Raw genomic sequence first — 20,758 nt, forward strand, 5'->3', positions numbered from 1 at the left:
TATGTGCATAAAACTTGAATCTGTTTTCTTCTTGAAAAGGGTGTAGTAGCAAAATAATAGCTTTTTAGGGAAGCAGTATATACTGTAATTAAACATTAATGAAAATGCAAAATTGCTGGCTTTGCAAATTCCTGGGTTTTGTTGGTTTTTGGTTTTGGTGGTTGTTTTTTTTTTCCCCAGCTATTACTACACTCTTGACTTCATGAGGCTTTCAGATTTGCAAAAGGTCTTTGAAGCTCCTGGTCATAAACATGAGTTGAAATGTTACAGTGGCTTTCCTTGCTCAGATTCTGCCGTTGTATGCAATAGTTAGCTTGGATATCTTGTATGTAAATTGAGCAGGTGTTCAGCGCAAGATCACAAAGATTAAATCTATCTTCACTTTTGTTTAAAAAATAGAAACCCCCTCCCTGTAATTAGAAGATCCATAGAACAGTTTTGTCTTAATATAGTTCTTTGAAGTGCTGTGTAAGGAGATGTAACATGGGAACACTACAATTCAATATGCAAAGAAATGATGAAAAAATAGCTGAACAAAACCCATGAGATAGTTGTGCTACTTTTGAAAGAAGTCTGTGAATAAACACAAAGATGGCGTTCTATAGAACTACATTAAAGTACACTTGGCACAGAATTATCATCCCAGTTTTATATTCAAACATGTAAAGATGTGATTCAAGTGGGTATCTAGTGGTGCCTGCTTAAAGCTCAGAGTAATTTTGTCATAAATCTAGTGTTTCCTGTGTACATGTGCTGCTTATAGTATTAGCCTCTTCCACCTGTGGCTTAAGTCTACAGTGAATAGTCTTAGAATACGTGTCCAAAAGCTACACTTGGAGTCTGTCCTTTTATAGAAAGGAATTATTCACTTAAGTCTTAACTATGATTTTAAAGTCATTCCAATAGAATAGCTACAGTATGAAAATTTGTACAATGCTTACTAGTATTATGGCCTGACTTCTTTTTTTGTTTTCTTGACCACTGAGAATTTCAATGCAGACTGAGCTAACCTTGATAAAGTTCTCTTCTGAACACTGGTAACATTCTCCCCTCATCTCTTGCAATGGAGCTCTTGTATTCAAGCTTCACCTGTGGAAGGGAGCTTAAAATAAACTTTAAATGTCATTTTAGTTCTTTGCAAGCTGTTCCTTTTTTTTGGGATTTACAATAGCTTGAGGAGAAAACTTTTATCTGAAAGGATTTAAGCTGACTGTAATACAAAGGAATAGTGTTAGAAAATTGCAAATTTTAAACTGTGCTAAGGCAACTTTGGTTAATGAGCTGTCATAGCTCATATTCTACAGCTAAAACTGTAAAAAACTGAATTACATGTATTGGGGTACTAATCTTCAAAGACACTATTGGAATAGTATTTCCATTTCTGTCTTTCAAATATGAGAATCTGGTGTTACCTGGTTCTAAAGACATGAGTAGAGTTGAGCAGCAGGGCATGTTAGCTGCTTTCATGCAGTTTTATGTTGGTTATGACATTAATAGTCCCTTTTTAAATTTTCCAGCTTTCCTCCAGGGCTCTCTATGCAGAAGCTCTGTCTTTATTCAGCAGTTTCTCTAACTCTCCCGGTAAATGTCATTATTTTGTGATTTCTTAAGAATCTATCTTCAACTAAGTTTGCATAGCGTATGTCCTGGAGGTTAGAATGGAAACAGTGTAGTGGCCCTAAGTTACAATGTGCCGAAAGTTTGACGTCTCAGCCTGTCTATCCCTGCTCTGCCACCTTCTTGGTCTTCATCTGAGGGAGAAAAGGCCTTTATCAAGGAGTCCTCGCAGATGGCCTCTGTATCCCATACTACTTCTTGGTTGTCTCTTCTTTTTGATTAAAGCACATTTAAATCTTTTGTAAGCAGTGAGAATCAGTCCACTAGTTGGTAAGCATTATTTAGTATGAAAAGGCAGAAATTTGTGGTCTTTATGTAGAAAACTATGAAAGTGAACGTACGGCTCTTGAAACCTGTCGTGGAAAGGAGTGCTGCTGTACTTGATTTTAGTGCAGCTTCTTTCTAGCAGGCTGTATGAGGGCCATATTCCTGCCCTGTAAGTAATCAGGAGATAGGTATCTTTTGCCTCCAAACTGAGCAAGAAGCTGAATGACTTATGTAGAGCTATAAGACGGTAGTGTTAGCAAGCAACACTTTTTTTCCTCTGTCTTCTGGAGATGAAAGCTGGTTTATGCCTTTCAGCCAGTTTTTTCTGAAGCATGGTTTTGCTGAAGAGGAAACAACAACAATTTGGTGATAGTTCTTATCTCTGTTCTTACCGTGAGCAATGGTAGCAGATGGATGGCAATGGAGGCAGCTGATTAAAATCAGTCGTACTAAGTTCATAGTACTTCTTATTGTCATTGCTTGGAACTGGGTATATTAGTAATATTTCCCCCAAACTCAAAGCACTTGTAGCCACTTCCGACTCAAGCCACTGCAAAAGGCTTCTTCCTGTTTGTCATAGGTATTTCTGGCAGGATTTGTGGTCTGGAAGAGGCACAAATATAGATCCCTTGCTTTGTTGTCCTTTGCAGACAGCTTACCTAATTTCACTTCTCATTTGAACTCTAAAGCCTATTTAGGAGTGAGACAAAATTGGAGGAGACCAACTGGATCAAATCTAATTGACTGTTAAGAGCATTTGCTGCTATCACATAATATTATCTGGAAAATTACTGGCTTGCCTTAAAGTAGGTAGGCTTGCCTGCCTTACTGCTTCTGTCAGTAGCTTATTGCGCAACTTTTCTTTCCTTAGGACCAGGGTCCTAATTTGCAAACAAAGTACATGTCATCTCAAAACCAATTTTGGACAGTTTGTTCCTTAGTCTTAAATGCACGTTCTGTTTCTTCCTTAATTGCTTTTTAAAGTGTATTGAGATTATTTTTTCAAGCTTCATTTTTGGTACCTTTGTTCCTTAAGGAAATATCTGTTTTCCTGATCATTCTGATATCTGAGCTCTTTATTTACTTGAAGCAAATATCTTTTTGTTAGCATAAGTGATGAGAATTACACAGTATTTCAGGTGAAATGTCCTCTTTGCTTTACAGTATTATTGAATTAAATTAGCTCACTTGTCTGCTAAGCATTTGGATTTCTGAATAGAGTTACAGAAGTCTGCATCTTCTTGTACTTTTTTTTTTTTGTTTTATTTGGATGCAATTGATACAGGGTTTATTGTTCTTAGTTTTTTTGTTGTTTTGAAATACACAATTTGGGAAGAATGTCATCCTGGCAACCTGGTTTGTTTATGGGTTGGTTTTGGTTTTGTTTTTTTTTTTTTTTTGTGTTATCCTCAACCTTGTTTTATCCATGCTTGCTTTTGAAATTATGGGCATCTTCTTGAATTTTTCTGTGATTTTTTTTTTTCTAATTGACTTTCTTGAAGATTTTAGATAATCTATAATACAAATTACATCCATTATCCGCCAGCCAAAAAATATAGAACTTGGAGGCTTGCAGCATCTTTGTTCAGCTCTTATGAGTGGGAATGCAAACTTCATGCTAACTTCAGGAAAAACAGAAGTTACAGTTAATGCTGCTTTTCTGTTTTTTGCCCAATGTATTGCTTAAACTGCTTCCAGTCTTACTGTGCTATACGTGTTAAATGTAAGCATGTAGGAAGGGAACATGATAGAAATATGGAAACTGTACTGACTACTTTAAATTTTAGTATTAAATAGGGCTGTTTCTCAAATGTGATGTGTTTTGTCCTGGGCTGGGACAGCTATTTACTCCTTCCTTTCTCAGTCCCAACAGCCACTGGAAGATCTGGATGCTAAGCTGAGACGAACCCTTAGTCCAGAGACCGTTCCAGTGACGTCTGCTCCTGCCTGCGTACGTTTGCAATGTTGGCAGTTTAGTAGTCTTGAAAAACTTCAGTGTTCTCTCAGGGTCGTGCTCTTAGGTCACTGCCTTTAATATCACTACACCAGTCTTTAGACTTTTAAAAATAAAAATGAAGAGTCATCTTCCAGTTTGTGGGACTGAGTCAACCAAAACAGGAAAAATCTGTATGTTGCAATAGATTATGTATTTCCTGAGGCTGGTTTTGGTGTTAGCTCTTAATTCAGCTTTTCTGGTGATGTCATTAACATCACCAAACTAGAAGGGGAAGTGACTCTGGAATAAGGGGAAAGAGCACTAAAGAAGCAGTATGTCATATGTCGGTCTTAATTTGGGAGGGATGTTTACAGTGTGGATCTGAAGTGTTAAAAGACTATAATAAACTTCGATACAAAACAAAGATAATGATTGACATTGTGATCTTCAATCAAACTGATGATTCTTTTAATTTAATTATATTTTGCTTTCCCCCTTGAACCTGTAGTCTGTGCCCTCCGTAGCATCTACAACGGTTACTGGGCTGGTGTCCACAGCAACACAGTCTCTAAAGGATGGTAAGACAGCCTTGATTATTTTAGGTGGTTTCTCAGCATGGAGATATAATCCAAAATTGAACACACTAGCAACTTGGAAGGACATAATCTTTTTTAGTAACTCATACAATGGCAATTCCTTAAGGATTGTATTAGTTTTTAGTAACTAGGTTGAAATTTTCCACTGTAGGCCAGGAGAGGGGAGTGATATGTGCATATTATAGTAACTCATTTAGGATTTAAAGCCATCCAAAATGCTAAATTAAGACTTGCAAAGAATCTCCAGTATGCTGCTAAGGTACAGCTTCAGGACTTTAAGGAACTGTTTTCTGTCTTGTATTATGTTCTTGGCAACAACAGTACGACTTCTCATTTTGCGTCATCGTGCTGTGTTCTATATGTAGGATACCTCTTCCTGACCTAAGAGTGTTTCCTTTCTATTTAAATAGAGAAACGAAGATTAAACTACTAAAAATTTAAGAAAGGTAGTAGGAAAACCAGACTCCCTTCAGGCTGCTTTAGAACAACTGAAGATTGACTGGGTGATGAACAATTGAATTCTGAATGATCAATGACTTTCAAATCTAAATGAGTTCAGTTGTTCGGGGGGATACATCACCCAACAACTTGCAAAATAATCTGAGACTTTCCTGTCAGTATTCCCCTAATTGTTTTAATTTTAAAAATCTTACTTTTTTAAGAAACTGCTAATGTGGTACTAAGATTATTTCTCAACTGTCTAGTAAACATTATTTAACTTGCATGTACCTCAAGTTCAGTGACAGACTTCCAAAAGCTAATAAAACCGGTAGGGAAATAAAATATTCCCATTTTGGTATGTCAGTAGTGAACTATACCATGGAACTCGTCTGCTAGAAAATGAGTTGTTTTTTGCCTGCTAAAGTTGAGAAGGTAAAAGTAAACAAACTGGGAAGTTGCTTAATCAACACAGCAAGCTGTCCAACAGAACTGATTTAAAAGAAGAATGTTATTTCTCAGCTTTGTAACCTTATACTGCCAGTGCACACAGCAACAAAATTAGGAGCTGACACCTAATATTCCAACTCTGAAAGCTCTTCAGATAGACTGCTTTGAGTAAATGTGGTTTATAGCATTTCTTCAACTTACCACTTTTCTATTAATAAATTGTCCCCAGCATTTGTGAAATTTGTGTAGTCAGTGTGGGTGTTGAATTAAAATGAGGTTTTTCTTACATAAATTCCAGTTCTATTTTTTAGATTTTTGGGTATTTCACATCCCTGTTTGGAATCAGTGTGCTTTTTTTTACTGCTAACTAAAAATGGACTTTTAGCAAGTATAACATACAGGGAAACCTTATAGAAAAATACTTCACTCTAATATTGCGATTTGATATTCTATGTAGTAAAGTTGAAAAAAGAGATCGGGTTCCATGAATCCAAAGGCCTGTTAGGAGTTAAGTGATAGTTGAGTTTCAAGTAGATAAGAAGAAATGGTTGGAGTTTAAATAATTTGTTGCTCATTTTCTTCTTAATCCCATTCTCCTTTTCTTTAGCTTCAGCATCATGTGGTGGAGAGAGCAGTGCTATGGCTACCACAGCAGGAGCTGGTGTTCTTAAGATGGGACGGTTTCAGGTGAGAGGTGTTAAACTGATTTGGTTGTTGATACAGGATCTTTACTGAGCAGTTCTTGCGTAGTGCCAGCTCAGTGTGCCTCATGGTGAGCTTTTCTGTTGGGATAAAATGTGCGTGTTGAGCTTGTGAATGCAGTGCTTTGTGCAGATGCTGTTCTCATTCAGGGCAGAGGTTGCACTAGATTATGCAGGTCTAGAATTGTGAATGCAGCATTTCATCATGTCAGGCCTTGGCTGTGTAACTGTTGGCCTTGGTCTTTAATGCTAGCTGCTTTTGTGGCTAACAGTGCTCGGATGTTCACTGTATCATGTCCTGTTTGTGAAGGAAGTCCTCTCTGAATCGGCTGTGTTTTTTGGAGTTAATCCTCCAGATTGCTTGGAAGTACTATTTTGTGTGGCAGTGTGTTACTTGGAGGGAAGCAGTAGCTTGCTCTGTGGCATACCAAGGAAATGAGTTATTTTGCCCTCTTGGCTGCATCTTACTATTAAGGTAAATAAAAGCATCATGTTAAGGAAGAACTAAGGAAGTATGCATGATTGTATCTTTATTCTAGGTATCTGTGGCAGTGGATGATGTGCTAAAAGAGGGTGACAAACCTGAAACAAAGCCGGTGCAATTCGAAACCACCTCCACTGATTCTTCATCTCTTTCTGGCAGTAGCCCAGAGAGTACACTGGTAAAGCAGGCTGGCAGTCGGAAAAGTGAGGCTGTTGCTGACTCTGCCTTGGATGTGGTAGATGGCATTCCTCAGACAGTTCCTGTGCTGCAATTACCAGTAGATGTTGGTCAGCCTACTAAGGTCGGGCGCTTTCAAGTAACAACAACAACGGATCAAGTGGGGCGCTTTTCAGTGTCAAAGACTCAGGATGAGGTCACCCGTGCAGAGAAAGAGCCAATGACTTTTCCTCTCTCTGTGGACTTGGAACAAGTTGCTTCTTCAGCTGCAGCTCCACAGAAAGAGTTGGAGTCGAGGCAATGCCCACACATGAATGGTCCATCCTCTGAACCGGAGGCCGCATTCTTAAGTGGGATGGCTAAGGATTTGGATGACGGCTCGGGGAGCCCAGACTCTCTCCAGCCCCTGGGGTCGAAGATCAGCCTCCCTGTTCAGAGCCTTAGCAACTCATTCAACTCTTCCTACATGAGCAGCGACAATGAGTCGGATATTGAAGATGAAGACTTGAAATTGGAACTCCGTCGGTTACGGGAGAAGTAAGGCTTTTTTCCTTGTGTGGTTGTGTATGAAATACGTGTAACAGAGGCTTAATATGAATTTCTCTTCATTTCATCTGGACTTTTCACAAAGAAAAAGAGTAAACTTCTTTAAAAGACTAAACCTTTGCTAAGTGGCAGGACCTGTTGCCAGTGTTTATGTGGGAAGTAAGGTTCTTTGGTGGGGAAAATAGTATGTAATAATTCCAAAAAAGTATATACATGTTTGCTGTGCTTAATTTTCTCACCTGTAATCTTGTTGCATGTGTTTATATGTAGATTGATTGCTGCACTGTTGATAAAGACTGCAGATGTATAGAAGCTTTTGCATATCACGAAAATTTAGTAGTTAGTGGGAGCAGTGGTGTCTCATTTAAAAATGACACATAACTGCATTTCTAATGATTTTATTTTTCCTGAAGAATCAGTCAAATCAGTCAAGCAGTGTGATGTACTAATTTATTTCTATTGACAGTTGAACTTTTTTTTAGGGCAGCTGGCAATTTTAAGTCTTGTGTGTGCAGCTGCTCTGAAAAAACTGAGGCAATACAAATGTAGAAGTCTCCAAGGCCATATGTCTCAGAAAACAAGTAATCTAGCTATTCTTGTAGTATTTTAATGCCGAATGATTTGATCTTCTACAGTAGGTACATATTCTTGTTTGTACTTATATTTATCCTGGTTTTATGATGACAACATTGGGAACTTTTTGTTGGAATTCTAGCCGGGGTTAGAGCACAATGGACAATGGCAAGTGTTCTACCATGTGCCTTCAGAGGTTATTTGTGGAAAAGATTTATTTCCTTTTTTCTTAAATGTTAATAGGAGTCTGACCAAAGCAGCTGGTCAAGCTTGACTGGAGGGGAGGGATTGTATGCGTGCATGTATATACATGTAATTTTTGTAAGTCATACTCTTTTGTAATTTGTTAGGCACCTTAAAGAGATCCAAGAGCTGCAGAGTCGCCAGAAGCAGGAGATTGAGTCACTGTACGTGAAATTGGGAAAGGCCCCACCTGCAGTAATTATTCCCCCAGCTGCACCCCTTTCAGGACGGAGGAGACGACCTACTAAAGGAAAAAGCAGCAAGTCCAGTCGTAGCAGCTCCCAGGGAAATAAGAGCCCTCAGCTATCAGGTAAGGCTTTCTTCAATTTTTTTGAGTAGATAAAACAGACAAGGTACAACCTCTCATTCTTAGATCTATGTCTGTGTCTCTGTCTCTCTGTCTTGTCTTTTGAGGCAGTTGTGTGTGTCCCAGTTCCTCCACTGCCTGTGTTATTACATCATTTCTGAAATTGCTTTTGCTTTTTGGTAGTCTTGCTTGTGACTTTTGCAATCTACTGAAAGATAATGTTACGTTGTTCTGTAAGAGCAGTTTTAAAGTTGTGATTTGTATTTTTTACAGATTAGTCATATAGGGGTCTGACTGGGAGGATTGGGGAATCTCCTTTCTGAGGTGAAAAGTGTAAATTTACAGTATGAGGGAAAACTTTGATTTATTAAAGACAAACTGTTCTTGTTGCCTCCTGAAACTGATTTTGCAGAATGGGGCTGGTCTTTTCAGTCATCTTCAGAGATTTTTTTTTTTTCTCTACTTTAGTATCACTTAAGCGTGGTATTACTGGTGTCCTTACACTTCAGAAACTTAGTTGCAGTTGATGGATGTTAAAGTAGTGATTTTTTTTTAATGGAGGTGCAATTTTTTTGTACTTACAAATTGAAACACAGTTTCAGTTGTCAAGGCTTTCTTTCTTACTAAAACTATTCTTATAATAAACAGAACTTAGAAGAATAGTTCTGTTTACTGTTTGAATGACACGGATGTCAGATACTTGCTGGGTAATTGTAGATGTGTCTCAAATCCTGTAGCATTGAGTAAACAATATTGGAGGGCCAGCATTGTGAGCAGAAATATTTGGTACTGTTTCCTGCACATCCACTTTGGTAATTCCACGTCATGCTGCAATTTCTGTATCCAGTCACCCTGGCTGTTCACTTCTGTTTTGTTATATGATAGGGGAGCTATGTGTGAGCATGTGATAGTAGCCTAACACAGAGTTGCCTTAAAACTTAAGTAAATAAGAGTTTTTCTAGTCTTACTGCTTTCCCAGAAACTGGAGTAGTTCCCTCCCCTTGCCTCCCCCTCTCTTGCCTGGATTGTCATGCTTGGCCAGAGGATGAAACCCTTTTTTTCCCCCCACCACAGCACTTTTTCCTGTATCACTAGCGTAATAGCTCAACTGATCATTTGAGTTGCTTGGTAGTGACTTCACTCCCTAGTAAATGTTCCAGTCAAACTTTCCTCTGTTTTGTCTCCTGTCGCTTGGGAGCAATGACAGAAGCTTGGAAAATTATGTGAGGAAACTAAAACATTGCACATCTCTTTTGCCTTCCATCTTCCTCTAGGAAATCTGTCAACTCAAAGTGCACCATCAGTTTTGCCCCCACAGCAGACTCTTCATCCTCCTGGTAGTGTGCCAGAGACTGGGCAGAACCATTTGTTACAACCCTTCAAACCTTCACCTTCTAGCGAAAATCTCTACTCTGCCTTTACCAGTGATGGTGCCCTTTCCGTACCAAGCCTTTCTGCACCAGGCCAAGGTAAGACTTTAAATGGAATTAGTGTGAAGTCTTGCACCTTTGTTACTGGTGAACAAACTGTCAACTTGATGACACTTGAATTTTAATACATAGCGTAAAGCAGATTGGTAGTCTCCAACTTGTGCCTGGAGGCTGACAAGGGTGTGTTTTGCAGCTAGATTTCTACCTTCTCACATAAGTGAAGTGTGTTGAGGTTGTTGAAGTAATGAATATATAGCGCATGGCCCTGTCTGCTGTAATGAAAGCACCAGGGAGAACACAAAACAGTGCAGTATGGTGGTGGCAAGCAATGTTCTGCTGACCTGGGGGAAAGGTATTGGCTGAAAGGATGAGGAGACAGATGAGAATGGGGAGTCAGAAACATGAAGTGAGACTAACAAAGGGGCAGAGCACCTTTGGTGTTAACAGATAATTGAAATGGTAGGAAATTTCTGAAGACTCAGATTCCTTTTAGACTTCCAAACAGCTTTGGCTGTTTCTGTCAATGGAATTTTTAACATTAAGAGGTAAAATAGGCTCATGTTTTGCAATTGTGAGTTAAAGAATTATCTTGGAAGGTGGAGTTGGTGTAGGAGGGTGGAATGGTAAGAATAATAAATTGTTCATTTACTCAAGTTATTCAATTTGTGGATTGTTTGTTACTAGTTAGTATGTGGTCAAATAATTTCTCAGACACAGCTCTGATGTATTTGGTAGGGCTTTTTTTGCTTGCCAGTCATTAAGGGAATGATATCTTGATTCCTTTACTTATCTGAACTTAGCCGTTCTGTTTTTTTTCCACTTGAACGTCTTTTTGAAAAGCTTTGCTATAGACTGAATATGTCAGTTCTAATGCATGTTTTTGCTGAATTGGAGAAGTATAGACAGAAAATAGAAACAGACTTTTTGGAAGAATTTTCTATAGAGGTTTCTTTAATGGACTGTTTCAGGTATTTTGGAGCTACTTGAATCATTTCCCTGTATCTAGAGTTGTGCAGTACCTTTTATAATTGGACACTTTTGCCAGGATTTGGCTTTCCTATAGATTGCAGCCTTCTTGTTGGGTTATGTACTGGAGAGTAACACTGCAAACTTGGCCTAATGTCTGGAGGTATTGGAAGGAGTCTCTTCCCTCCCTATATTGTCTACATACTCTTTGGTCTACACTTTGAGGCTGATTCTTGTGTGTCATGTTAATGCATTTCACCCTTCCAACCTCAAGTTGCTAACATCTTGTAGTGGTGTTCTGTCTCTTCTCCTCTCCTTTCTCTGTTCTTCCCGTTTTTGTTTTCTCACAGGCTGTGCGAAGTTTAACTGTGCATCTGAGAGAGTGACGTTCAAGCCTGGTGGCAGGAGGACACGATTTCTGAGTACGCCCTGCTTGGCTCTTTGTGTGTAACACCTTTACTCCTTCCTTGTCTGTTTTTTGTTTTGTCTTTTTGTTGGTTTTTTTTTTTCTGCTGCTTGGATCTGTTTCATGCAGCCCATTCTCATCTGCCACCTTGTATTCCCTCCCATCCCATGGCTCAGCTGAGCTGCTCTTAGCGCACCTTTAGAAGTTTGGGTTCTCGTGGTAGGTATTGTCTGTTGTTAAACTCAGTAACAAGCACTCATTTTCTGTAAGCTTTTGGTGGAAACTTTTTTCAGGACAGTTCAGTGAAATGGCAGAAACTGGGAAGAGTTAGCAAGTTGTGGGTACATGGGCATTTTCTTTTGGCCTGCCTTAGTAATTATGCTTCAGCATACATTAGCTGACATGAGACTTGGAGGGGAGGTAGTCTTCCTAGTATTGTTTTCCAAATTATTCCTTTGTTGGACACTACTGTGACTGCTGGGGGGAATACGTTGACTTCCTCCAGCAGCATGCTCACTGTGCAAGTTGGATGTGTTTTTTGTGTGTTTTCAGCGCTAGTGCTGATAACAGTGCAGAGCATTGATGCCACCTGTAGGCAGTTAATATTGACTTCTTATGTTCATTAGTAGATGGATAGCTAAAGATTGAAATGTTGAGGGTTTTAAAAATACTTGGAAAATATTTTCAGGCAAACTCAAAAGATCCTTACCTGCTGTTGGGCTTAGGTTTAGAAGTTTTTACTGTGAATTGGAGATACACTAAATATGCAACAAGTAGCAGTAACGGTGGGTAAATAGACATCTTCAGATATCCTGTCAACCCTCACGAGTTACTTTGCAGCCCTTCTCAAAATCCTTTCATTTGTACTTACGTTAGGCCAGATTTACAAGAGAGCCTCAAACTTCTGATGTGACTGAAGTAATAATACGCTTGAGCCAAGGCTGCTGCTGTGATGCTTGTTATTGGAAGTGCTGCAACATCTCCTGTGCTGCTTCTGCAGGCTGGACCCTTTAAATGTCCAACATTGTTTCCCACCCTCTGGAATGACTTGATATGAGAAAGCTTTAAGTGCTGTAAAGAGAGCTTCAGTTGCTGCACTGCATGACAGTACCACGCATCTGTAGCATCTGTCTCACTACAATTGGCAGAGAGTTGTGTGCAGGAACTGGGCCTGGCCTTCTGCAGAGACAGCTGCAATGCAACCAGCTCCATCCTCTGAGAAAGGGAGTGAGTCAGAGGGAGGGGACATATTTTCCTGGCTGTTCAGTTTTGCAATGATACCTCTGTCCCACTTCATTTGATTTAGAGATGCAAGTACTAATGGTATTTAATTTTTCAAACTGAGCAACTTTAAATGTTTTTGCTAGGTATATTAATGTGCAGATGTGCACTGATATCTGCAGTCTTAAGATTTATGGCTTCTTTCTTGGAAGAAGTTAAATTCTTACCAAAGTTAACTCTTGAAAATTATCTTCAGTCTGTCCTGTCCTTTTTTTGGGGTAGGGAATATAAAGAACAGCCATTTCGTTTCTAGAATTGACAATGAACTGAATATATGAGAGTATCATTTACTTACAAGGCCTTGGCTTGCTGCAAATTTACCGTCATCTGGCTATAAGAGTACTTTGGCATGTATAGCTTTTCCTTATGGGACTGGTGCTAAGGGAAATGGATTCCTTTTGAAAAGTGTGTTGTAGCTGTCCTGTAAAAGCAGGTAATACTTGGCATGGCTCAGCTTGGCCTGGCGCTTGGCTTATTGCAGGTTGCTTGCTTCCTGGAGCCTTGTTCTTGAAATGCTGTTGCAGACTGTTGTGGAGAGTGACAACTGGAGAAGATGCTGGGTTAGAATTGGTGGTGTTGAGGAAACAGTGCAGTAATTGATGCTTTTAACTGTGCAGCTGGAGAAACAGAGTGGTACAGCTCGGCAGGGAACATCTGAACTGTTCCTCGGATCTGAGAAAATAGGGTAACAAACTAAAAGCACTTGATCTATCAAATAAATTTTTCTCATGATGTAAACCAGTCGAACTTTGATAGCTGTAAAATGCTTCCTACCTCCTGACAAAAATGGAAGATGTACTTGCTTTTTCCTTTTCTGATAACAGCCAGTCGTGACAGTAATGTCTCCTGACATTCTTCACCTCAGTTTGGGAATTTGGAAGAATAACTGTAGGAGGCTGGGCCTCTTCTCTTTCTGAAAGTACAACTGATTCAACTGTCAGACCAGCCTTTGGGTTTTTCCTGGAATGTCCCAGTATGACTACAAGAGCCCTGCTGTGCCATGTCCTCTGTTTCTCACTAAGCTTTTTGTACTGTTTGCTGATACTAAACATTTCTCACTGTTTCTCTTATCTTTAACAAATTACTCTCTCTTTGTGCTTCAGGGAAGATGGTGAAAAAAGTCTGTCCTTGCAACCAGCTCTGTAGTAATTATCTTATTTCTATTATCTCCGATTCCTGATTGTAAAGCTATTCATCAGCTTTTCTGGTCACTGAAGCCTTACCTCCCTGACTCTGTCTCCAGCACAGCATCTGTCTGTCTATGTTATGCCCTCTAATGTGTACTCTGTCGTTAGTGTATTGAATAGTCTGGCTATTACTCTTGCAGACAAGTGGAGACAGGCAGAACCTTGCCTTCACTGTGGAACTCTTCACTAACGAGAGCGAATTGAGCATCAGGGTCAGTTGCTCGCTGTAACGTGCTGGAATTGTACCTCTGAGCAGCTGGTTTGTTTACAGATCTTATGGGGCTTGCCACCTCAGTGCTGGACTCAATTGCAGACACTCCTTCAACATTTCGAAAGAGCAAGAGTAAGCCATCAGAGCTCTCCAGTGTGTTTCCCAACGCAAGAGATGTTTAGAAAAGCCTGTGTGTGCTTATGTCATTTAAGATTTTTTTAAAGGTGTCTTTTGACTGCTGGTTTATGGTGGGGGGGAAATAAAAGGGCAGAATGAAGGCGTTATAGGTAGCAGGCTGAAGAGAGAGAAGCCTATTTCACTTGAGATCCTTCATGTCAGAGCAGAACTGGGGACGGCTGCTGTGACCGAGCAGGAATGTGGGGGGTTGTGTCCATTGAATGCTACAAGTTGAAGCACTTCCTTTTCAGACTCTTCGGGATGGCAGTTTCTGCAGGCGGTGACTATGTCAGAGCTAACATGTGAAAAGCCTGAGAAGTAATTTTTTAAATTGACACTATATGGGAGCTTTATTAGATTGTGTAGCTCGCCTGTAATGGCGTAGGTTGGTCTGCCTCTGTGATCTGAGATAAGAGCTCCCTAGCAAAATCACTTTTGGAGACAAAGCTCTCACAGCTTCCCACCTTTCCCACCCTGAACCAATCCAGACCTTTTCAAAACACTCAAACTTTCCTGGAATTCACTATGGTGTATATACCTTGATTAATTCTCTCCCTTCTGTGGCCTGAGGAAGCTCTCCAGCATAGGTCCAGGATCCTAGGTTGTAAGCTGTTCACTTACTGATTAAAGTGGAAATGTGAAGCATCAGAAGCAGATACTGGCCATCATGAAGACGATGAGAGCAAGTGTGTCAATCCCTGCATTGAACCCTCATGGTGGAATGCAATTATTACTGGTTTTGGCAGCTCTTCCCAAGTACCTCTTTGTTGCTTTTACCTCATTTGTCTTTAATTTCACCTTTTACATCGTTGCTGTTACGAAATAATTGTATTCTGAGCCCTTTCCACGTGGTGCATGCTTGAGGTTCCTTTTATTTCACTGTAGATTTCCCTTCCCACCTTACAGTGTGTTCCTATTACTCTTTCTCTGAGCTGCAACTGCACACCCTGGTCAGGGAACCTTATTTTTTCCCTTTTGTGTGTACTGTTGCATGTGTCTGCCTGCCTGTAACAACTGCTGCCCCACCTTGGGCACCCAGACCAGGAGCCACTTCCATGCTTGAGCTGGACCCAGTGGGAGGGATATGTATCCTTCCCTCCTCAGCACTACTAGAGGCAGTAACACTTTGCTTATTTGTCCTGCGTCGTTAAGTACGTCACCTTCCTAATTCACTCCTCAATATGAAACATTCCTGCAGGGGCTTGGAACCAGTTTTCTTTGATACAGTGGTTGTGAGGAAGGTGGCTGGTAGCCAGGGAAAGTAGAACAGATGAAGTAGCTGTCAGGCAAGAGGGAGCGACTCTGTCATTTAGCCTTTGCAATAGAGAGATGATTTTCATTGCTGGCATTTTTTATGCTCTACTTTTAATCAGTTTTCTTTAGAAATGTCTGCCATAAACTCAGTTTTTTTCTTGGATTTTCCAGTTGTAGTCTTCAGAGTGAGCAAGTAGAAATGTTTGAGGAACTTTGAGAACCAAGTAGGTAGGGATGTGTGCTTGCAAGGATTGCTAGGTTTAGCACTGCAGTGGCCAGGTACTTTGTTTGGTTTTGTACTAAATGGATTTGAACAATCTAGATTCTTTCTGCCTTTACCATGTCCTTCGGAAAAAGTCTGCCCTAGTGGTTAACAGTCACTTTCACATCTGTAAATGAGGATACTTTGCAGTGCTGCTGGGAATTTAGGATACTTGATAACATACAGTTTCTTTGATTCCTGTTATGGGGTCTGCCTTTGAAAAACTTAAATTTGAGTGCAGTTGCTTGTTTATAAGTGTGAGTGGGACAGTGAGGCTGTCCAAAGCAAAGTTTCTAGATTTTTTTTTTTTTCCTACAGGATAGTGTTCAGCAAGCTTTCTAGCAGAACCAAAGCCTAGTGTTCATGAAGCGGTTTTTGTTGTTGTTGTAATCACCCCTATGAATAGAAAAACTTGTCAAAGCATGTCTGAGGAACTACTCTCATTTCTGCCTTCTTTAAGCTGTATTAGTTGTTTGCATCTGAAATGCTTGTTGTTCTGACATAGGAAATCTGAACATAATGGCAAAAAAATGCTTTCAGAGGCAAAAAGCAAAAATGTAATGCAGTGCAGACACTTCCCCTGCTGATCCTGGCTCTTTGGTGGATGAAGACAGTCCCATCTGGTTATCTTCAAGAACATAAGTATAGCAGCTATTGGAACCAACAGTTGCTGTTTCTCGCTGTGGCTTTTTTTTTTTGTGTAATCTGGGTGAATTTTTCCTTTTCATTTTACAAAGTGGAGATAATTTGCTACAGAGCAGCTGGCGATGCTGATTGTACTGCTCCTTATTCAGCATCCAGCATTGTCCTCCAAGGTGGAACTGACGTGTGCCGATAGTGGTTGCTGCTAATTAAAAGGTGTAGGATGAGAGAATGACGTGACTGTACTGTTGTTCAGTGCTGAAATCTAATCTTTTTCTTCTACAAAGACCTGTAGGCTGCTACCATTCCCCTCTTAAGATGACTACTTGCAGCACTTCTTGTCTGTGAAACACTCTTAATCTGAGAAAATGCCTGTAGGAGTCCTTTTAGTTCCCACTTCAGTGAGTCCTGGAACTGAAACTTAGAATTAATCTGCATGGCACTTTACCTGGCTCTCTAGTGATGTACCATTCCCACAATTATGAAATTTACTAGAGAAAGATGATCTTTAACCTAAATTTTGATTCCCACTTTTTATATTTGTAGGGACCAGCAGCACTAACACAGTCGGGGCTACAGTGAACAGCCAAGCACCCCAGTCTCAGCCTACTGCTATTGCCTCAAGCCGGAAAGGGACTTTCACAGATGACCTGCACAAGCTGGTAGATAACTGGGCCCGAGATGCCATGACCCTGTCTGGCAAGAAAGTTGGCAAAGGGCCTAGCAACTATGAGGTAAGATGTAACCCATGAACTTCGTGGTAAGAAACCGTCAGTGTCATTGCTGTCACATTAGGGTGTCAAACACAGCTAGCGTACAGTTGCCACGCAGCTTGGACAACTGCTCTGGAAAACTGTTGGCTGTATCTTTTACATGCAGGATTGTATCACCTGCTATGGAAGGGGAAAGGATAACTAAAGAGGAGGAGGGCCATGGTGTGTTCCTGTAAACATCCATTGTGGACCAAGAGGTGAACCTGTGGTTTTTAAGCACAGTTGTGTAACTGTTCTTGGGGGTTGCATTTTCTTTCAGGGCCCTGGAATGGCAAGAAAATTCTCGGCGCCAGGCCAGCTCTGTATCTCTATGACATCTTCCCTGGGTGCTACGCCCATCTCTGCAGCATCAGCTACCTCTTTAGGTCCCTTCACCAAGGCTATGTGCCCTCCGCAGCAGTACGGTTATCCAGCAGCATCTTTTGCCGCTCCGTGGAGTGGGACGGGTGGTCCAGCACAGCCACCGCTCGGCCAGTTCCAGCCCGTAGGTGCCGCATCTTTGCAAAGCTTCAACATCAGCAATTTGCAAAAATCCATCAGCAACCCTCCAGGCTCCAACCTGCGGACCACTTAGCCGTGCTCGGAGACCGTGCTGGCCAGACCTTGGGACAGGACATGGGGAGGGAGAGGGGGCCCTGTATCAACTACTAGTGCTGCAATGAACTGGTAGCTTGCCAGACTGGGAATGAATTTCTCTTTTCCAACCATTGCTGTGAACTCTCTGTAAAGGGAGTTTCCCCACACGCTTGCAAGGGGGAGGAGGATGATCAGCATCCTTATGATGGGACAGTGCTTTTGACAGAGGGGTTCTGCTCTTGTGTGGAACGAGAGCTGTGAAGAGAAGTCACGGGTCAGTTAATGCAGTCTTGCTGCAAAATCTCTTTCTGGTTTGAGGCTGAATCTACACGTGTTGAGGTGGGAGAGCTGAATCCTAGCATGAGGCTTTAGCATGCTTCTCACCTGCCCCTGAAGAACCAAGACCAGGAGAAAACTGTCCAGATCCCCCTCCTCTCCCTCTCCCCAGTCAGTCGTATCTGGCTCCGAAATGATGGGGCACACGAATGGACTTGCAGTGCAGCCCATGCTTATAGGTCATTACTGCTTTAAGTAAGATATTAACAGCTTTGACTGCAGCATTAGAGCAATTTAATTTGTTTAAAAATTTTTAAAAGTTCCCTGCGGACATGTACTTACCATCAGTTTTGATGTGGAAACACTGTGATATATAAATGTTGTTGGACAACAGTAGTTTAAAAATGAGTGGAATATAGAGGGTTAAAAAAGTTGAAAAGAAAAAACGGGAAAAAAAGCTAGCTATATCCTTATACTTATTGGAGACACTTTAACTTTTTCCTTTGTATTTTCATTGTATTAGATAAATAAATGTGAATGTAAAATTGTATAAATTAATGTACTTGAATACTTGTCTGTTCTCCCAGTATGCTTGCTGGATATTTTAGTGCCTTGGACTTCTATTGCTTCTGCAGTTAGCATCGTCTTCCCAGCAGAGCCCCCGGTGGACAGAGGGCAAGTTCAGAGAAGGATGGATTATCTGTACCTAGTGACGGGGATGGTGGAGTTTATTTAGTGATACCGTTACTGTTTAGAGTAGGTGTGTGGCGGGGGAAGTCATTGAGGCAGCGGGTTGGAACAACGTTCTGTGTGTTGGGGGAACTTGTCCAGGCGGGCAGATCTGAAGTTGCTGGTGTGACAGGGGCCAGGTGGTGCTGGGACAGAGGACTGTGGGTGAAGCTAAAATGTGGCTAACCAATATTGTCTATGGAGGCAGGAGGTCTGGATCAGAAACGGAGAGAGGAGGGGGAGAACGTGTATCTTTGGGAAAGGCCCACCTTAAGATGCAGTTTGACTCCACCTGCGAAGTGGTAAAGATGTTTGGTCAGGATGTGACTTGAGGGAGAGGTGCCATTGCTCGTTGGCATGGGCTTGTCTGCTGGGATTGCTTTCCTTACCTTTTTGGTTTTTGTTTTTTTTCTTTGGTAAAATCCATTTAAGCCAGGAATAGACTGTCCTGGTGTGACGTCCATTGCCGGCAATGGATGTACTTGAAACAGCCGGCATCAAGATGTTTCCTCTGTCTTTGAGGATTTACGATTTTGTACACTCTTAACAAATTTCAAGCTGGTACCAGGACTGTAACTATCTGTCACCTCTTAGTAACTGTACTGTACCTTCTGCTTTGGTCATTCTCCCTTTTCATGTTTAAAAAATACTGGTTTCCTATTCAAAGTAAAAATAATACCAGCCAGTATTTATGTAGTGCTGCAGAGAGCTGTGAAGGATGAGAGCACTGCTTCATGGTACTTGGGAGTACCTCACCCCTATCCTGGAAGCTGGTGCATCACAGAGATGTTACTTGCCTGAGTTTTTTTTCTAGGAGCCCTATTCCCCCGTGGAGCCTTAATAGGGAGTTTTTCTGTCTGTGGATGTTCTCACTTTTTTCTTTTTACAAAGAAACGCGCAAGATCCGTTTCGTTCCTGTCACTTTTTTTTACAGCCGTTTTGGCAGCAAGGGCAGGTACAGGCTGGAGGTGAACGCCTGAGAGCGAAAGCTAGTGGGCGAGGTGACTGGGCTCCAAGTTCTGTAGGTCTGGGGGTTTATTCTTTGTACCTGAAGTGTAGACTGGAGCTACAGAATGAGAGGCTGATGGTGTGCGTGTGGTGGAAGGGGGCAGAAAGCGGGGTCCCTGTGGCTGAGGTGAAATGGAGAACCTCTGCTCTTCCCTCTGAAGGGATGCAGGGAAGTTTCCTGAACATGCCTGGTGCGAGGGGAGAGGCGTGCTCTGGAAACAGGAGCAGTGACAAAACTGGGGCAGTAATGAAACAAGGGGAATATTCATGGCGGGGGAACTGATCAGCTGGATGCAGCACGTGGTTATTTAATTTTGATCTAAAGAAGTTTGAGGTCGTTCTTTCATTTAATATTATGCAAGAACTGGTTTTATTCGACAGTGATTTTTCTTTTTTCCTCCCCCTCTTCCCCCCCTCCTCCTGTGGATATAACTGAAGTCTAGAGGAATAAACTAATGCTACTGAACTGTTAAATTATTTTGTTTAATATTACACTTTGAGTATCTTTTTCCACATAAAATCTGTTTCTGAATTACAAGCGTTTTCTTTATTTAACAATGTACACTGTAAAAAATAAAAATAAAAAAAAATGAATTGAAACTTTGGGCTTCCCTGGCCGTAGGTAGTTGTATGGTTTGCACTAAACCCAGGCACTGCGCTTCTTGTACGATTGCGCTTTGTGCTGCAATTTCTTACCTTTGTAGAACATTTAATGACATCATTCAAATAAACCAAACCTGCTTTTGTTGAGCTGTGGGTTTTCTTGTTGAACAGCAGGTTCCAACCTCTCCGTCCTCTTCCTGGAGTGATTTAATTCTTACCCAATATATCAGTTTATCACGGGAAAGTACAAGAAACCCATTTTAATGAGACCCTGAACCTCTCAAAAGCAGTGATTAGTGATGAGCCTTTGGCCTTTCAATAGAATACTCTGAAACAAGGTGCTATAAGCAGTAATTCATAGAATGGATCTCCTTTACTAGAGGAGGAGCCTAAGGGAACGGGAGGGCGAAGCTGTGAGGGGAAATGGAAAAGCAGTATGGTTGCTTTTATGGCTGAGACTGTCAAGAAGTAACCAAATGGCAGAAAAACACGCTCAGCTGTAACAGTCAAGAACGTGGCGGCTCTCCCTGTCTGAAACACCGGTGGAGCTTCACTAGTGGCACCTCTGTGCTTCCCTTTGGCTGTGATGCTAGAGCAGGGTGTGCTGCAAGGGCTGGGGAAGCCCTGTCCCGGGCACTGAGT

The 20,758-nt window shown here is 41.2% G+C and overlaps 1 protein-coding gene across 11 annotated transcripts in view; it reads left to right on the forward strand.

The window, feature by feature from the left end:
• The window catches only part of WNK1 (WNK lysine deficient protein kinase 1), a 111,987-nt gene extending 91,724 nt beyond the window's left edge, over window positions 1-20,263 (forward strand). For 4 of the 11 annotated variants that reach the window (XM_068402373.1, XM_068402378.1, XM_068402381.1 and 1 more), the window contains 10 exons: window positions 3,749-3,835; window positions 4,329-4,398; window positions 5,912-5,991; window positions 6,545-7,203; window positions 8,136-8,338; window positions 9,610-9,804; window positions 11,082-11,174; window positions 13,877-13,948; window positions 16,698-16,885; window positions 17,184-20,263. In XM_068402373.1, the coding sequence (XP_068258474.1) occupies window positions 3,749-3,835; window positions 4,329-4,398; window positions 5,912-5,991; window positions 6,545-7,203; window positions 8,136-8,338; window positions 9,610-9,804; window positions 11,082-11,174; window positions 13,877-13,948; window positions 16,698-16,885; window positions 17,184-17,498 (1,962 nt within the window). In that variant the 3' untranslated portion in view covers window positions 17,499-20,263. Of the gene's footprint in view, window positions 1-3,748; window positions 3,836-4,328; window positions 4,399-5,911; window positions 5,992-6,544; window positions 7,204-8,135; window positions 8,339-9,609; window positions 9,805-11,081; window positions 11,175-13,521; window positions 13,564-13,745; window positions 13,949-16,697; window positions 16,886-17,183 lie in introns of those variants that run through there. The other 7 variants (XM_068402374.1, XM_068402376.1, XR_011048287.1 and 4 more) reach the window with 7 other exon arrangements.
• The last annotated feature ends 495 nt before the right edge of the window (window positions 20,264-20,758 follow it).

The sequence above is a fragment of the Nyctibius grandis genome, chromosome 5 (assembly GCF_013368605.1).
Source record: "Nyctibius grandis isolate bNycGra1 chromosome 5, bNycGra1.pri, whole genome shotgun sequence".
In the NCBI taxonomy this organism is placed as follows: domain Eukaryota; kingdom Metazoa; phylum Chordata; class Aves; order Nyctibiiformes; family Nyctibiidae; genus Nyctibius; species Nyctibius grandis.